The 19,781-nt window shown below is 43.2% G+C and overlaps 1 protein-coding gene across 2 annotated transcripts in view; it reads right to left on the minus strand.

Moving 5' to 3' along the window:
• Positions 1 to 16,789: 16,789 nt before the first annotated feature.
• Positions 16,790 to 19,781, minus strand: part of COL21A1 (collagen type XXI alpha 1 chain) — a gene marked incomplete at its 5' end in the record, with an annotated part of 91,903 nt that continues 88,911 nt past the window's right edge. For both annotated transcript variants that reach the window (XM_081998125.1, XM_081998124.1), the window contains 3 exons: positions 16,790 to 17,085; positions 17,850 to 17,927; positions 19,397 to 19,597. In XM_081998125.1, coding sequence (XP_081854251.1) covers positions 16,898 to 17,085; positions 17,850 to 17,927; positions 19,397 to 19,597 — 467 coding nt within the window. In that variant the 3' untranslated portion in view covers positions 16,790 to 16,897. The remainder of the gene's footprint in view (positions 17,086 to 17,849; positions 17,928 to 19,396; positions 19,598 to 19,781) is intronic.

A 19,781-nucleotide genomic window follows, 5' to 3' on the forward strand; every position in this document is an offset into this window, starting at 1 on the left:
TCCAAGTTAAATGAAGAATTTTTCTACTTTCACATCTGCATTACAAGTGGGATCAGTTGATCTCTCTTCTCTGTCAGTCTTAGCTTCTGTTTTGCAATTCTTGTGTATGTGGAATGCACTAGCCTGACTTCCAGGAGGTCTTTCACATCCATTTAGATTCAGAAAGTCATATAGTCCATGACCCATCTGAGGCTCAATTCACTTGCCCGCATACAATGTCTATATATATGTGGTATATGGTTGTCTTGACAATACCTGAATCTCAGCCAGTGTGCAGCCTGTGCAAGAGGCTGGAATGAGGTCTTCCCTCACTGAGCTATCAGTGAGCCCTCAGCAATTACTTCTTTTCCTTATTTTCACTATTGCTCATCCATCAGATCACTGAATTGGCGAACCCCATGTGTACATGCAAGTAGATGAGTAAACTCCTTGGGGCTATATGCTGGTTTTGACTGGGATAGAGTTAATTTTTGACATAGTAGGTAGTATGGGGCTAAGTTTTGGATTTGTGATGGAAACGGCATTGATAATACAGGGATGTTTTCATTATTGCTGAGCAGTTCTTACGCAGAGTCAAGGTATTCTCTGCCTCTCACCCCACCTCACCAGTGAGTAGGCTGGGGGTGCACAAGAAGTTGGGAGGGAACGCGGTTGGGACGGCTGACCCCAACTGACCAGAGGGATATTCCATACCATATGATGTCATGATCAGTATAGAAAGTTGAGGGAGGAAGAAGGAAAGGGGGGGGACATTTGGAGTGATGACGTTTGTCTTCCCAAGTAACTGTTACACATGATGGAGCCCTGCTTCCCTGGAGATGGCTGAACACCTGCCTGCCCATGGGGAGTGGTGAATGGATTCCTTGCTTTGCTTTGCTTGCGTGCACGGCTTTTGCTTTACCTGTTAACCTGTCCTTATCTCAACCCAGGAGTTTTCTCACTTTTGCCCTTCTGATTCTCTCCCCTGTCCCACTGTGGGGGAGTGAGTGAGCAGCTGCATGGGGTTTAGTTGCCGGCTGGGGTTACACCACGGCAGGCTATTAGACCTGGAAGTACTTATGGGATTCAAACTAGGCATGTGTAAGTGCTTTACTTATTTGTGGCCTTCTAAATAGTGGAATAAATATTTCCAAGAGCTGTACATAGGAAGCAGTGTTTAATAACAGCTTTGTCAAACTTATAAACTTCTGTGCTGGGGTAAAATTACCGTGTGGTCTTCACTAACAAATTATAGTTTACCCGTGTATAGGCCTTTCTTTATGTGAAAATATTTAATGACAGTGTCGTGGTTTAGCCCCAGCCGGCAACTAAGCACCACGCAGCCGCTCGCTCACTCTCCCTCCCACAGTGGGACGGGGGAGAGAATTAGGAAAAACCTCGTGGGTTGAGATAAACACGGTTTAATAGGACAGAAAGAAAGAAGGAAACAACAATGATAATACCAACAAAGGAATGTACAAGAACAAGTGATGCCCAATACAGCAATTGCTCACCACCCCGTGATCGACAGCCCGTCCCCGAGCAGTGATTTCCACCCCCCGGCCAACTCCAGTTTATGTACTGGGCGTGACGTCGGATGGTAGGGAATATCTCTTTGGCCAGCCTGGGTCAGCTGTCCCGGCTGTGTCCCCTCCCAGCTCCCCGTGCACCCCCAGCCTGCTCGCTGGCAGGCCAGCACAAGAAGCTGGACTGTCCTTGACGGCTCAGCAACAACCCAAAACATCAGCACATTATCGACAGTTCCTCATCCCAAATCCAAAACACAGCCTCACACTAGCTTCTGTGAGGAAAACCAGCTCTATCCTGGCTGAAACCAGGACAGTATCCACCCCTTATTCCATACCATTTACGTCATGCCCAGGTCCTATACTTTTCAAAACATTGCAATTATTCAGTACTACTCTTCCTGTCTTTTAATATATACACACAGATATCACTTTCTTAGTCCATGGGCCATCACTTAAAATGTCTATGGAGTTCAGTCAGTCCATGACTCTGGGCTTCATCCATCATAGCAGTCTCCCAGGGCAGGGGAGATGGTATGTGGTGTTGGATTGTCATCTGGCACGGTCCATGTCCATGATCTGCAGGTCGAAGATGTCGATCTCGAGGGATTTGTTGGGCGCAAGCTGCTGAAGCCAGTTCTGGTTCCATCACTGCTGCACGTTGCTTGGTTTCAGTGAAGCTCATTCTTCATCAGTCTGGGTGATTCTTAATATAATACCATTGATATGGTAGATAGCAGCCATAGTAGTAATGTCATACTGAACAATTAACATAATACAATTCAAATCATTGACTGTTTTCACCCAAAATCAAGTCTCCTTGAGGTACACATCGGACTTCCCATCCTTCCGCATTACCCACCAAGTGCACCCAGGTCCCTGGGCAAAGGCAATCCCACGAACGGGTTTGCCTTTGCCTGAGGCAGGAGTAACCCAGACTGTCTTCCCCAGCATGTTTCTCACATGCACCACAGGGACTTTATCCCCTTCTACAGTACGTAGAAGTTTTGATTGGGCAGGGCCGGCTCTATTAGTAGATCCCCTAGTGTTGACCAACCAGGTGGCTTTGGCTAAATGTTTATCCCAATGTTTGAATGTCCCGTCACCCATTGCTCTCAGTGTAGTCTTTAACAGTCCGTTGTATCGTTCAATTTTTCCGGAAGCTGGTGCATGATAGGGGATATGATACACCCACTCAATGCCGTGCTCTTTGGCCCAGGCGTCTATGAGGTTGTTTCGGAAATGAGTCCCATTGTCTGACTCAATTCTTTTGGGGGTGCCATGTCGCCATAAGACTTGCTTTTCAAGGCCCAGGATAGTGTTTCGGGTGGTGGCATGGGGCACAGGGTATGTTTCCAGCCATCCGGTGGTTGCTTCCACCATGGTAAGCACATAGCGCTTGCCTTGGCGAGTTTGTGGAAGTGTGATATAGTCAATCTGCCAGGCCTCACCATATTTATATTTCAACCATCGTCCTTCATACCAGAGGGGCTTTAACCGCTTGGCTTGTTTGATCGCAGCACATGTCTCACATTCATGGATAACCTGTGCAATAGCATCCATGGTCAGGTCCACCCCTCGATCCCGAGCCCATCTATATGTTGCATCTCTTCCCTGATGGCCTGAGGTGTCATGGGCCCACCGAGCTATAAATAATTCACCCTTATGTTGCCAGTCCAGATCCACCTGAGCCACTTCAATCTTAGCAGCCTGATCCACCTGATGGTTGTTTTGATGTTCTTCGGTGGCCCGACTCTTGGGTACGTGAGCATCTACGTGACGTACTTTTATGACGAGATTCTCTAGTCGGGCAGCAATATCTTGCCACAATTCAGCAGCCCAGATGGGCTTGCCTCTGCGTTGCCAGTTGCTCTGCTTCCATTGCTGCAGCCACCCCCATAGAGCATTTGCCACCATCCATGAGTCAGTATAAAGATAGAGTACTGGCCATTTTTCTCGTTCAGCAATATCTAAAGCCAGCTGGATGGCTTTCACCTCCGCAAACTGACTTGATTCACCTTGTCCTTCAGCCACTTCTGCAACTCGTCGTATAGGGCTCCATACAGCAGCTTTCCACCTTCGATGTTTGCCTACAATACGACAGGACCCATCAGTAAACAGGGCATATTGCCTTTCGTTCTCTGGCAGTTCATTATATGGTGGAGCCTCTTCAGCACGCGCCACCTCCTCTTCTGATGATATTCCAAAATCTTTGCCTTCTGGCCAGTCCATGATCACTTCCAAGATTCCCGGGCGATTAAGATTTCCTATTCGAGCCCGCTGTGTAATAAGCGCGACCCACTTACTCCACGTAGCATCAGTCGCATGATGCGTAGAGGGGACCCTCCCTTTGAACATCCAGCCCAGCACCGGCAGTCGGGGTGCCAGGAGGAGCTGTGCTTCAGTACCAACCACTTCTGAGGCAGCTCGAACTCCTTCGTATGCCGCCAATATCTCCTTTTCAGTTGGAGTATAGCGGGACTCAGATCCCCTATATCCTCGACTCCAAAACCCTAGAGGTCGACCTCGAGTCTCTCCTGGTGCCTTCTGCCAGAGACTCCAGGTAGGGCCATTCTCCCCGGCTGCCGTGTAGAGCACATTTTTAACATCTTGTCCTGCCCGGCCTGGCCCGACGGCTACGGCATGAACTATCTCCTGTTTGATTTGTTCGAAGGCTTGTCGTTGCTCAGGGCCCCATTTAAAATTGTTCTTCTTCCGGGTCACTTGATAAAGAGGGCTTACAATCAGACTGTAATTTGGAATATGCATTCTCCAGAAACCCACAACACCCAGAAATGCTTGTGTTTCTTTTTTGCTAGTTGGTGGAGACATAGCTGTTATTTTGTTGATCACATCCGTTGGGATCTGTCGATGTCCATCTTGCCATTTTATTCCTAAAAACTGGATCTCTTGTGTAGGTCCCTTGACTTTACTTTGTTTTATAGCAAAACCAGCTTTCAGAAGGACTTGAATTATTTTCTTCCCTTTCTCAAAAACTTCTTCTGCTGTGTTGCCCCATACGATGATGTCATCAATGTATTGCAGATGCTCTGGAGCTTCACCCTGTTCCAGTGCAGTTTGTATCAGCCCATGGCAAATGGTAGGGCTGTGTTTCCACCCCTGGGGAAGTCGATTCCAGGTGTATTGGACACCCCTCCAAGTGAAAGCAAACTGTGGCCTGCACTCTGCCGCCAAAGGGATTGAGAAAAACGCGTTAGCAATATCAATGGTGGCGTACCACTTGGCTGCCTTTGACTCCAGTTCATATTGAAGTTCTAGCATGTCTGGCACGGCAGCGCTCAATGGCGGCGTGACTTCATTCAGGCCACGATAGTCTACTGTCAGTCTCCACTCTCCATTAGACTTTCGCACTGGCCATATGGGGCTGTTGAAGGGTGAGCGAGTCTTGCTGATCACTCCTTGGCTCTCCAGCCGACGAATCAGCTCATGGATGGGGATCAGGGAGTCTCTGTTGGTGCGATATTGCCGCCGGTGCACTGTTGTGGTAGCGATCGGCACCTGTTGTTCTTTGACCCTGAGCAACCCCACCACAGAAGGGTCCTCTGAGAGACCAGGCAAGGTGGACAGCTGTTTAATTTCTTCCGTCTCCAAGGCAGCTATAGCAAAAGCCCACCGGTACCCTTTTGGGTCCTTGAAATACCCTCTCCTGAGACAGTCTATGCCCAGGATGCACGGAGCCTCTGGGCCAGTCACAATGGGGTGCTTCTGCCACTCATTCCCAGTTAGGCTCACTTCGGCCTCCAGCACAGTCAGCTGTTGGGATCCCCCTGTCACTCCAGAAATACATATGGGTTCTGCCCCTATATGGCTTGATGGCATCAGGGTACATTGTGCACCAGTATCCACTAAAGCCTTATATTCCTGTGGGTCTGATGTGCCAGGCCATCTAATCCACACAGTCCAATAAACTCGGTTATCCCTCTCCTCCGTCTGGCTGGAGGCAGGGCCCCTCTAACCCTGCTCATAGTACTCGTTACCCACTTCTTGTAAATAGGAATCAGAAGTCCCCTCAAGAGGATCAGAGGTGAGATCAGCTCTTCTATTCTTTCTGGGGAACTGCCCACTGGAAAGTGGAGCGACGATTTTTCTGGAGGAACATGAACGCCCTTTTGTAATTGTTTTCCCTTGCAGCTCACGTACTCGTGCCTCTAGGGTCGAGGTAGGTTTTCCATCCCACCTCCTCATGTCCTCTCCGTAGTCACGCAATTGAAACCACAGGGTGGCTCGCGGTGTGTATCCTCTATATCCTCTCTCTTGAACAGAAGAGCGCTTACTCCTAATGGCTGAGACACTGGTCCGTACGGGTGGAGGGTAGGGCATATCCTCTTTGAATTGCCGGAACTCCCGGGACAGATTCTCTACAGCAGAGACGCAGGCCCGTAGGGACGAAGAGAGACTTTCTTCGTATTGCCGGAGTTGGCCAGCCAATTCATCCACCGTTGGTCTCTCTCCGTCCTTCCAGGCCATTACTGCTAATGAGTTGGCATATGATGATGGTGCATTCCGTACAAACTTCCGCCACATAGGTCGCGTGCAATTGACTTCATCTGGATCTTTGGATGATTGTCCATTGTCCAAGTCACCATAAATCACTTCCAGCACCGCTAGCTCCCTCAGGTACTGGATACCTTTCTCCATGGTGGTCCACTTGCCTGGGTGACATAGAACATCTTCCTTGAAGGGGTACCTTTCCTTCACACCCGACAGGAGTCGTCTCCAGAGGCTGAGGACTCGTGCACCTTTTCCAATTGCTTTGTCAATGCCCCCTTCCCTAGAAAGGGATCCCAGCTGCTTGGCTTCCCTACCCTCTAATTCCTAATACTGGCCCCATTATCCCAGCATCGGAGCAGCCAGGTGACAATGTGCTCACCTGGACGACGGCTGAAATCCTTTCGCATATCTCGCAGTTCACTCAGTGATAGAGATCGGGTAGTTACCGTCTCTTTTATGAGTTCTTCCTCTTCCTCCTCTTCAAGCGATGACTCGCTCTCTTCCCTCTTCCGTGCTTGTGATGGCCCTGCTTCAGAGCACTCTGCCTCCTCACTCTCTTCCTCTGGCTCCTTCTTAGCAGAATCTTCCTCCTCCCTTACTAAACGAGCTGACTTCCGCTTCCAAGATTTCTTCTTTTGTACAGGGGCAACTGATACCGGGATGGGCTGGTTCTCTGGTTCAGCTGCAACAGTCTGAGTAGCTACAGTGCCTGTTGCAGGGGTTGGAGTAGTCACAGTGCCTGTTGCAGGGGTTGGAGTAGTCACAGTGCCTGCCACATTGCCATCAGACCCAGAGAGCCCCTCTCCCCTTTGCATAGTGTTAAATAGGGTTCGGTAGGCATGGGCCAGGCCCCAGCACATGGCAATGATTTGTGTCTCCTTGGAGCTGCCAGGCTGACAGCATACTTCTTCCAGATATTCTGCTAGTTTATCAGGATTCTGCACTTGTTCGGGAGAGAAGTTCTAAAACACCGGAGGTGCCCACCGCCCCAGGCATTTGCCCATGCTGTTCCACACACCCTGCCATTCATAACTATCCCGCCTTGGGGCAGATCTCCGGGTGATATTCTTAAATCGCTTGCCAACCTTAGACAAAACCGAAACAATGTTCCCAGAAGTAGCAATAGAGGTATTATAACTACCCAAGGGTGTTCAAAATACGGAAAAATTACTGTGGTGAAGGAGGAAACGTTATGCTAGAGGGTAGCAAAGGTATCATTCTGCATTTCCTCCATAGAAAGCCTTTCAGAGGCAGAAGTATAATTGCTAATCGTCTCCACAAGACTGTAGCCAAAATACAGTAACGGCTTTAGTACAGAGCTCAGATGATACCACATTAAGCTCAAGGTCAGTGCTCTAAAAACAAAACTCGCAGGCGAGTACAGCAGCCCGCAGAGACCAACACCGATCCTTAACATGTACAGCAAAGACGAGAGCATGATGCAAATCAAATAAACTGATATTGTGACCTGCAACCGTTATTATCTCAAGCCTCGTGCCCCACGTTGGGCGCCAAAAAGGACTGTCGTGGTTTAGCCCCAGCCGGCAACTAAGCACCACGCAGCCGCTCGCTCACTCTCCCTCCCACAGTAGGGTGGGGGAGAGAATTAGGAAAAAAACCTTGTGGGTTGAGATAAATACAGTTTAATAGGACAGAAAGAAAGAAGGAAACAACAATGATAATACCAACAAAGGAATGTACAAGAACAAGTGATGCCCAATACAGCAATTGCTCACCACCCGGCGATCGACAGCCCGTCCCCGAGCAGCGATTTCCGCCCCCCGGCCAACTCCAGTTTATATACTGGGCGTGACGTCGGATGGTAGGGAATATCTCTTTGGCCAGTCTGGGTCAGCTGTCCCGGCTGTGTCCCCTCCCAGCTCCCCGTGCATCCCCAGCCTGCTCGCTGGCAGGCCAGCACAAGAAGCTGGACTGTCCTTGACGGCTCAGCAACAACCCAAAACATCAGCACATTATCAACAGTTTCTCATCCCAAATCCAAAACACAGTCTCACACTAGCTTCTGTGAAGAAAACCAGCTCTATCCTGGCTGAAACCAGGACAACTCCTGAATTTGTTCCAGGCATCTGTGGACCCACAGGCGCAGCGTTTATCACAAGAACAGTTATACATGAGGAGCTGGCAGCTGCCACAGGCTCTTCTCCCTAACAGAGGCAACGCTATTGTCATTCCCCTCTTGCTTTCCATTGCAGTTCACCTGTGGTCAGATTATACCCATCTGCTCGTACAGTAACATTGTCCTTTGATTTAAGTATTTCTTTTTCCTCCCTACCATTTACCCCATCATATTTATAGAAGGCAACTACAACCCTTTGTGTGGCCTGTTTTGTTACGCTAGGCAAGATAGGCAAGCCAAAGTCTTTAGATTTGAAGGGATAAAGAGACTATTGGACATCTTATAAATTGCACCTAGCTATATCTCTAGCCAGCTCTAACTTGCTTAATAAAAGAAACATTCAGCCTCGATTTTTAAGCAATAAAAGAATGGATACACAGTAAGAGTTTTGAAGCTTGACGCTTGCTGTATGCACAATGTAGGAGCCCAAGTTCAAACAGGCAAGAAGTTTATTCCAGAGTGTAACTACTCTTACTACCAGATTCCTCCAGCTCTGGTAACAGCTTCAAAGTAGAAAAAAGCAGTTCTCCCAGAAAGGTGAAGATTTCCCCTTGTTGATATCGCAGAGCTCCTTCCCATCACACAGCTAAAGATCCCCTAAAATATTGGAAATGTGAGTCCTTCTACTAGCAGATCTGTTCAGCATCTGCCACCTCTTCCAAGCAGTCCTCTCCCTCTCACACAACTCAGCAACCAGACGATTCACAGGGAGAGCAATCACATAGTGGTAATGGTATGTACACGCAGCTCTCAATGGTCAGGCTACAGGCTGTGCGTCTTCCAGTAACTCACTTTACACCTCAAGACCCAAGGAAGGGGGAAGGGGATAAAACCAGGCACACTAGAGGTGAGCCTGGGGTGGCATGCCAGTGTTGGGGGTGAAATTGATAGCCCAGCTCAGGTGCATCTACACCAATGCACGCGGCATGGGCACCAAACAGGAGGAGCTGGAAGCCATTGTGCAGCGGGACAGATATGATGTAGTTGCCATCACAGAAACATGGTGGGATGACTCACATGACTGGAGTGCTGCAATGGATGGCTGTAAGCTCTTCTGAAGGGACAGGCAAGGAAGGAGAGGTGGTGGGGTGGCTCTGTATGTTGGGGAGTTTTGATTGTATAGAGCTCAACGATTGTGCTGACCACATCAAGTGCTTAAGGGTAAGGGTGAGGGGGAAGGCTAGTGAGGCACATATCCTGCTGGGAGTCTGCTATAGACCACCCAACCAGGACGAAGAGGCAGATGAAACATTCTACAAGCGACTGGCAGAAGTCTCACAATCACTAGCCCTTGTTCTTGTGGGGGACTTCAACTTACCGGACGTCTGCTGGAAATACAATACAGCAGAGAGGAAACAGTCTAGGTGGTTCCTGGAGTGTGTGGAGGATAACTTCCTGACACAGCTGGTGAGTGAGCCCACCAGGGGAGGTGCCTTACTGGACCTGCTGTTTACGAACAGAGAAGGACTGGTGAGAGATGTGGTGGTTGGAGGCCATCTTGGGCTTAGCGACCGTGACATGACAGAATTCTCAATTCTGAGTGAAGTAAGGAGAGGGGTCAGCAAAACTGCTACCATGGACTTCCGGAGGGCAGACTTCGGCCTGCTCAGGTTACTTTTTACCTTCTCATGGTAGACCCTGCCTGAGCTTATCCACCAAAAAAGTGAGTTTTACTACTTATTATCTACTACATCTATCTGTTAAAAGACCATCAATAGTAACTTTTTATAGCTATTTACCTTCGCCAGTTGGTACTTTGTGGGTACCACCAGTAGCTGCCTACGTACCAGCTCAGGGGTATGTATGCCTGTTGGTATATGGCAGGCACCTCCAAACACTGGTGCACATAAAAGGTTTTATTCATAATTTAGCAGCTATCTGTTTACAGTGAATACTGTGAATGAATACTGAACTTCGTGTTTCTGTTAGCCTGAGGAAGAAGGAACTGCCCTTAAGAAAGCTGCTGGCTGATGGATTCCTGGGTGCAACAGAAGCTCTAGTGCAGGGGAAAAAAGAAAGTATGGGGGATTTTATGAATGCCAGTTCAGCCCCTTCCTCAGAAAGCAAACTAACCCAGTTCCCCAGCACAGATGGCTTGGGATATTCAGTACAAGATTTATGTGACCATAACACGCAAAGCCAAGATTCTTTTTCCTCAGTTCTAGGTTTGGTTTTTTTTTTAAACAGCATTGTAAAAGGACTTACTGTGTATATAAAAAAAATCTCTTTAAACTTTCATAACACAAACACTGTTAAGTGCTAGCATTTGCTTGCCAATATCCAGAGCAGGAATTAGATAATATCAGGGTGGGACAGTTGTTATGGTCTCTTGAATTCTCATCCAGAACTTTGGTCCCAGCTGCCAAAGATTCCTGGTGCTCAGCACTGACACATTCACCTTGAGCTTCCACTTCTGGGAGGTCTGTCACTTCGTATCATGGAGGGTGTTATACTCACGGTGTACTTTCTCATAGATTTTTTTTGAGGAGGACAAGGAGAAGCACAGTTCAAAACATATTCTATTAGAATGGAGGAATAAAGCGAATGACCTTTTCCTTCTCCTTCATTTGCTATCCAAGCTACTGTACTGCTTAAGCCTCTTTTTTCTTAAGGTTCTCTCCTGTCTACATTAAAGGTAGCATTCACTCCCACATCAATAAGAGTTTCACATACCTTGAAGAATCATGTCCCAGCTAGAAGAGAGCTTTTTTCCCCGCCTTCGTCTCTCAGGCAGTGTTGTATTTTTCAACAGTTCAAGAATGTTATTTCTTTGAAACACAGTTTCTAGGCATTATCACTTTTTCTGCATGTTATTTCAAAGTGTCACAGAGATACCATGAATTTTTTTCATGCTTTACAAAAGGAAAAACCGAAAACAACAAATGGAACACTCTCTGGAATTTACAGCGTTCCAACATGAGATAGATACTTTTTGCAGGTAATATGGACATATAATGCCATAACAGTCACATGGCTAAATCTTCTGATGAATTTTCACCTACCTTTTCCTTAAGTGGAAGAATACTATGTACTTTTATCAGTAACAAGAGGAAACTTGTCAAGAAGTGTCAGAAAATCAATACAGAAAACTTAAATAGTTCTTTTAGCCTATGGCAGACAACCAAGGAGCCTCCAACCTGCCAATATAACTTCTGGAGAGCTAGCCGAGTGGTCAGACACTGCTTCTGGAAAAACATCTTCTTATGCTTGCATCTTTTGCCAAGAAAGGAAAGAATAACACATAATAATACAATACACTAGAACATCATCAGACTATTTCTTTGTTACCAAAAAGCACTTTATGCAAATGTAGTAAATGCTGGGAGGGGGAAGATGCTTGTAAAGAAAAACTCAGGAATCACATGGTAATGATTTCCCCATTGTAAAAATGGACTTAGATTCTCCAGAATACATAGATGATGTCCTCTATGACAAAATCTTGTTTATCAACAGATGAAAGTAAACCACAAAGAATTTTGATACTAATTCAAGTTTTAAACATTTTAACGGCATCCCAGAAGGCAATAGTTCTTAAAATGGTTTACTGTCGCTATTGAATGTGGATTAATAAGATGTATTTTGATTTATCATCTATGTTTTCCCCCTACAGGAAAATATTATAGTGTCTTTTCACAGGGGTTTGATTCAATATGTGTGAACTGTAATGACATATTCTGAGAGTGTTCGCTGCCAGGCCAGTCAGATGCACTGACAGGAAATTTCATTTTAATGCACCCTGAGTTTTCTGAGAAATCAGATTCTCTAGTTCTGAAAGATGCACAGCTCACGATTCTCAGCTCCTGCTCTAAGAGGCTGACCAACCTTGAAATATACTGACTAGACTCGAAGGTGGACAACGACACCTGGTCTCTGAAGCAGTAGCAGGACTGTTATAGTTCAGTTCTTACAAGAAAAAGATTTTATTCTTTTTCTTTTTCATTTTTAATTGGAAGACTATGATATCTTTCAGTTAAACAAATGAAGAACTGAGAACTATGCATATACATATACATATTTTCACCAGATAAATCTGCACATGTGGAAGCCATCTGTGACATCTGGTCTTCTACTAAATTATATATATGTATATACAGACACATCACTCCATATGTATTTACTCCAAACTTCCATAAGAAGATCATGACTCTCAGACGTACAAATTGCTGAGCTCCATACACTAAGCTTTCACTAAGAAACTCAGTTCCCACAGTAATACTTTGCAATTCTGCATCTTTATGTCCAAGTATATGCCTCAGCATCTAAGAGGCAATAACAATCAATGACCGTAGTAAAGTGGTAAATTTTAAAACCATTTTACACACACAGAGATATTATGAATTGAAGCTGTATTAAAAATTTAGTGTATTGAATTGAGTTCCTCTACTGACACCAACATGCAAATGTACCAACGAGGAAGTGTACTTTTTAACTCAAGGTCACACAGCAAGATGCTACTAAAAAAAAGTCCAGAAACTCTTTTTGCATCTTACCCTCTGCTTAAAAATTATCCCAAGATTCAGTTTTAAAGACTGTCACCAGGACAGTAAGTAAATGTCAGTTAACAGAGTTTCTCATAACTGTTTCCAGACAATATCTGGTAGTTGGATGGTGACATGTTTCACAGTGATTTTTTTTATTCACAGCTTCTGATTGCAGATCAACACCCACATGAACCTCATATAGTCTGTATGAATAGTAAATGAGTCCCTCTCCTGTGACTCATTAATCTGATAATACTCAAGTTTATACCATTTGTTTAACCTCTTACTGCAGAATTAGTTGAAGATCTGTGAAAAAATATTCATATTCTCAGTTAAAGGATCCAATCAAGATATCACCTTGAACACATCTACATTTACTGTATAACCCCACTATATTAAATGAAGTCAGAAAACTAAATAATTGTGAAGTCAGCTAAATTTTGGCTTGATAAAATCTTATAAGGAGCAACAATCTAAATCACATTTTCCTAGGCTATAATGCATGCATTTCAATGGGATGCAAGACACTTGCTAATAGTTTCTGGCTCTTTAATCATACAGAACTAGGTTTTCAAAGTGTTTGTCTTCATTTAAATAACCTTCATTGTTATCAGCTTTCAAAGAGGCACCTGCACAGGTTAGTTGGTTAGCAATTCCTCTGGAAAATTCCAACTTATCAAAAACAAATTCTTTTTGCAGAAATGTGACAGGTCCACAGACTCAAATTCAGAGCAAAATACCAAAGTATTGAAGCTCAAAGCATCCAAAGAGCTCAGCAGTTAAGGCAATCAATCATATAGATTCAGCTTCAAATCTCTTCCTTTTGCAGATCAAGGATTTGAAGCTTGTTTTACATTCGGTAAAGCCTCTTAATTAGTCTTCAAAGTCAGTCTTTCTTATTATCTTATTACACAAAGTGAAATAGCTCCAACATGAGATTTTGCTTTAAAGCTGTAACAAAGACTAGCTGATTGTACTCTCTGAGCAGCACTATACAGAAGTACTCATGCTAGGCCAGACTGGGCTACCTTAGAAACCAGAAGCAGTAGAGGAAAAGTAAAAGTCTATCTTTTATTGGCACAGACAGAAAAAAAAATTAAGATACAGGTTCCCAATTACAGGAACATAAAATGATTAAGAAAAAAAGGTAGATGAGAGGTATTCAAAGGGAAATGGCATAAGTAAAAAGTGGATTGCTTCGAGAATTGTTTTTTTGGATCGACAGTACTGTTTTCTGTAGGGACCGTGACAAAAAAGGTAGGAGCATGCTAATGACAACGGGATCAAAAGAAAGGCCAATTGGAACACAAGCGGAATTCGTTTTGAATTAGAACAATAAGGCTCTGAAATGCAGTATTATGAACTGCAAGCTCAAACACTTAAGAACTAATAAGCATAGCTACTTTAAGCTGAGGTCCCCTCCAACCTGAATTACCCCATCCTATAGGAGCTCATCCGCTACAAAAAACAGAAGAGGGAATAGATCTCCGTAATACTAGTTCATCAGAGACAACCTACATGACTCTTGTATAACTTACACAAGAATTAAGAAAAGGAGAAGCTGAACAGAGCTACATGCTTTGAATAAGTATCAACATCACCGAGGTATGACTGAAGTTCCTTACCTAGAATCATGGACGTATTTCTAGAACGATGCAATCCCTCTCAAATCAGTGAAGCAGAGAACTACAAGGATGAATAGGGAGTGGAAAGCCCTTCAAAAGAGGTGGAAAATTAAAGATTTGCTTGCCTAACCTAGCAGACGAAAGGCTGTCAGGGAACACTGGTTTTCTAAAAGATGCCCCAAAAAAAGGAGTAACTCAAGCCAAAGACAATGTTAGCATAAGAATAAAGGTATATAAAATGGCCATTAATAGATGCAGACTGGAAATTACATATAGATCCTGAGTCAGAATCATTCAGAAACAACCCTCCAGCAGGACTAATGGGGTGCCAAAACCACTACTACTTTTAAAATTGGAGCTCGATGTATGTGTGAATTTGATCAAATGAAATCATAACCTAAGCTACAAAAAAAACAGACTGGCTGATAAATCAGGGCTTTTTTTCCTGTCAAATGTACTACATGAAAATTTTTCTTGCTCTTGATAAAACAGATGTCTGGATACAGAAGGAAATGTTTTGCCTAGATGAATGCAAAATAAAAGTGAAATATTAAGAAATTTCCAAGTTTTCCACCATGTTTCTGATACAGAAGAATGTATATGTGTTATTTTAAATTATAATGAAAACTAATGCTGGGTTTTTCTACAAGTAAGAACTCTGGTTTTCTGTTTGTATTTGCTGCAGTCAGAAATCTTTATGACTTGCTCCTTTTTTTTTTTTTTTTTTTTCTTCCTCCCAGGCTCACCAGTCATACTACTATACATCTTTATTGGAAAAGGTGTCTTAAACGTGGATTTAAATTAGTATGCAGTGTGCACAGCTGGGAAAGGTTCTACAAACATGCTGGGATCCTGATTCCTTCCTGGCCTCATGACATGTTTCACTTCCAGCTCTCAAAAAATAAATAGTGTGAGATTGAAGGCAACAAAATAAGAGGTTTCTAGATTCTTTCTTCCACAAATTCAGTCAAAGCTTGTTCACATGAGCAAAGTCCTATAGTGTGTACCGAGGAACACTTGTCTGGGGAGAAAACTTCATGCATAGCTTCATTTCTCAGGTCCATGCCAGTGTCTTTCTGGAATCATCCTGGAAGCTTTTAGACTAGGTTTTATGAGATGCAAATGACTGCACTCTGCTATAACCGAGGCTGTGGTTTGGCTAAGTTACTCACTGCAAGCACCCTTCTGTGGGCCACAGCTCTGGGTGGGCAGCAGCTGCTGGGCACAGTGCAGGTGTGCAGGAACCCAGCAGAAAGGTGCTGCTCCCGGGGATGGTGCTTTCTCCACAGGAAATGGAAGGACACTGGGGAAAAAAAGCACAGCTGCAAGGTGGAACTATCCCTCCATGCATTACAGGCATCACTCTTTTCCTGCCACACAGGACACAGGCGACTCCTGGAATCGCTCATCAAACTACCACCAGCTCTTTACAAAATTTTATTTTACCTTGAATGTCAAGCATTTACCAATCTCTGATAGTAGGACAACAGAAAAACAACACATTAGAAAAAGCCACTTCTAAAGCGTCGGTTAAGTTCAATACAAGACTCTGCCTTAATTTAAGAAACGGATTTTAAATTCTCATGGGAACTGTGCCTTTGCTCTTTAAGTGAAAGCAAGCAATACACCTCATTAGCAAAGCATACAATGAAAATTACACATAGCTTGCTTAAAATGAAAAAGGAAACAGCATAACAAACATTGCAGCTAATTAGCCAGCAGCTAGACCTTTTCTCCTTGTAAACCTACTTCTTCAGTTTGGCAACTGCAGTCCTCGGGGAGAAACAACAAAGGGTGTATAACTTAATACTTAACTATGCAGAACTGTTACATTGGGGTTGTGCAAACATTGTTTAATTTTTATTTTTGTCAAATCATAGCTACAAGCCAGCTATGCCAGTTTTTTGTTCTTTTTTTTTAATGCTGTTTTCATATAAGCTGAATCACCCAGATGGAACCTTTTGACCTTTTTTAGCTGAAAGTACCATCTTCAATAAAATCCTGGCACTTCTTGAACCTTGATTTTAAGCAAAGAGTTGCATGGCAAAATAGGTGATATTACTTCCATAATAAGTCCAGATATTTCTCTTAATTTATAAAAACCTGATATATGTTTTCACTCACAGAACACTTGGAGCTATGACATATGAAATGTACACAAGCCAATGAGATTCACATACATATGAAGTCAAAGCGAGCCACATTCTTTCAAAATCAAATACCATATATGTTGGCTGCATGTGAAAAACTTCACAGTAATTTATACCTGACCAATACCATTTAAGGAATAATCCTGCTCCCTGTGGCATCTCCAGCAATTTTGCAAAGGACTTCAGTGGTAACGGGAGTATGAGAGGACACTTAAATACTAAATACCAAATATTAGAGTTAATTTTATTCCTATTAAAAAATGACGATTGTTTAAAAACTTGCAATTCAATCAGTGTAAGTTGATTAGAAATTATTGGAGTTTCTTTTCTAAAGGAACGTATAACCTTTAGGATCATTATTTATACCATTTATAATGTCAGAGGTACTTTTGTTCTTGTTTATGGGATTATTGCTGGTCACCTTCCTGAGACTTAGACCATAGAAGACAAGCACCACACCTATTCCTCTAAATTATTGTATCACAAGTTAATAATTTGGTCCCTTTCTAAATGGATCTCTCCCCACAATTACACTAAAACATAGTGATGGGTCACAAATTCCAGGGGGCCCAACAGGTCCTGGCATTCCTGGACTGCCACGATCTCCATCTTTACCGGGTTGCCCACGGTCTCCAGGTCGTCCTTCCTTACTCATACCCGGGGGACCTTCAGGACCTTAACAAAACACATACAATAAGCAAATATATTACAGAGAATTTCTGTTAAAATGCAAAGAAGACCAAGTATGGACCCACAAACCCCATGCTCTTCGGTGAAATATGCAGGTAAAGAAAATCTCATTTTCTGAAAACGACACTTCTTGTCACAAACTGCTTACATGTTTATATAACCAACATGATACTTACTAAGATTTTTTAAAAATGCATTAAAATTAAAAAGTAAGATTTTTTTTAAAAAGTGTAAAACACTTTAAATGAAGATAGCTTTTAAAAGGAAATATAAAAATCTACTTCGTTGCTATACTTTATCATATAATCTGGAACCACCATGGCATGAATCAGAGGCATCTAATTTCTATTCGTTTCTCTGCCTTTGGCCCTGATCTCTCTTCCAAGCACGCAACTTTACATTTTGTGTGAATACGCTGCTCTTAAGAAGAACATTTTCCTTCACTAAGCAGTGCTTACAAGTCACATGATTGTATCAGGGCTCAGTTTTCAGATAATGGCTGACTTCAAGACCCATCTATCAAGAAACAGCAGTCTCAAGTACCAATCTCTACAAGACCTGTCTTATACTAAACAATGTATTATACGACAATTTAAAAGGCATGGAAGAGAGAGGCATTAGCCATAAAACATATATAGTAATTAAGATGTGTAAAAACTATCTAATTTTTTCCAAAGTATATCAAAGTTTTTTCTAAAACACAATTTTTGTTAAATTATTAGCACGCACTGAATCTGCACAGCTCTCACCTGGAGGTCCTGGGGGACCTTGGATCCCAGGAACCCCAATTCCTTGATTGCCTTTTGCGCCATTTTTCCCTGGCAGTCCTGTGAATTAGCAAACACATGTATATCTTTGCACTCTAAGAATATTTTCGTCCAATGAATTAGGAAGTCAGCATTTGATAACACTGATTGAATAAAAACATTTAATAAAGCAAATAATGGGATGTAAAATAAGCATTTTCTTGTAACCTGCACACAGTGTAACTGGGTTCTAAACTATCCTCATTTCTACTGAATTAAGAGCTGATGTAGCAGCTGTTAAGCAGACAGTCACTATGAGTTGAGGGAACAGATGATGGGCAATTAAGAAATTTGCTGTCACTGCCTTTCCATTGGCAAAGTTTTTAAGAAGTTTTATGAAGGAAGTGTAAGGTATTCACCACAGGCCTTGTGGAAAAATACAATACAGAAAATCTTCCCCAACATATGGTAGGATTAAACCTCCACCAAAGAAATCCTGAGAGGGGCAAAATATGTGCTCTCTTACACTAGTACAACCCAATAAATTCAGTTTCTCATAGAAACAGACACCTATTTTTCCAACTCTTATGGAATAGCCAGACTGTTAGTGTCAGCTCCAGAGGAAAACTGCACATTCTCCTGAAATTATAAAAGCACTACTGACAAATCATCATTACATCCAACATGAATTTGATGTGCTAGATGACAGTTAGTAAGTCACAAAGAAAGTAAATATTTACCAACCATTTGCCTGCCTACCCTTTGCACATTACTAGTTAGTTGTATTTCATACATCTTTCCTGATTATTTTGATGCTATAGGAAACATAGGTGCTGGGACCAGTTACTAAATTACGGACTTCGCCCAGTCTCTTGGTCCGGTTCCAGACTATATATGCATAGTGCAAGTCTGCAAATACATCACAGAAACCGGTTGGAATGCTCAGACAGATGAGTTACCTGGAAGTATAAACCTTAGCTTGCCTAACAAGAAACCAGAATGTTTAAGAAAAGCATAAAGAAAGGTGTAAAAATCCTTATGAGATAAAAAGAAAAAAAGGAGAAAACCCCAGGAAATCAGAGGGAGTATAAAGGTTGTCACATGCCAAAAATCAGCTTACAGGGTAGCAGATAGTAAATAGCCAGTGAATAAATACTGTTTTTTAAAGTAGCGAAACCTAAAGAAGTTTGGAAGAAAAGAAACCAAAAAATGTGGAAATACATTGAAATCCATGTCTAATCATATTTGATCTTAAAAAAGATATCTCAAAGCAGTTAAAAACATTCACATGAGATAAGAACTCTCCAAAATGACCAAAGCAAAGTTTGACTGTAGTAGAACTGAACACTAGCTATCTTGTTGTGTTCTTGTATTTTATATGCGTTCTTCATAAGCGGTGAAACAGTCACATTGCACCATGTCCTCAATTACATTCTGTGACACAAACCCAGCTATTCCCTCACGCCACCCTGCACTAATCCCGTTCAAAACTGGAAGCAGAAAACAAAGTCACAAAGGCCATTAGCACTGTGACACATGTGCGCAAGTACCTCTTGTCCCACGAGCCCCAGGGCGTCCTGGGATGCCTGTCAGCCCCGGAATACCATCGTTTCCTGGTAAACCAGGAAACCCTCTTGGGCCTTCTGGGCCTCTTGGACCTGGTGGTCCTGGAAGCCCCGGGGAAGCGCTTTGGGATTGACAGTGGTTGCAGTTTTGTAGCCTTCCGCTCTGGAGGATGGCAGGCAACTGGGCTGGGAGAATTCAAACAAAAAATTGCTTAGAGCAATAAAATATAAATAAAAACAATAAACAATAAAGACAATAAAATATAAAAATATGCCCCCCTAGCCACTAATACAAAACCAATTTCCTCTCTTTAGACAAAATATATTTAGAGAATATGATACCTTTAAGAAACAAGATGGTAAAGTACAG

Source organism: Phaethon aethereus (assembly GCF_964289735.1).
Source record: "Phaethon aethereus genome assembly, chromosome: 3".
In the NCBI taxonomy this organism is placed as follows: domain Eukaryota; kingdom Metazoa; phylum Chordata; class Aves; order Phaethontiformes; family Phaethontidae; genus Phaethon; species Phaethon aethereus.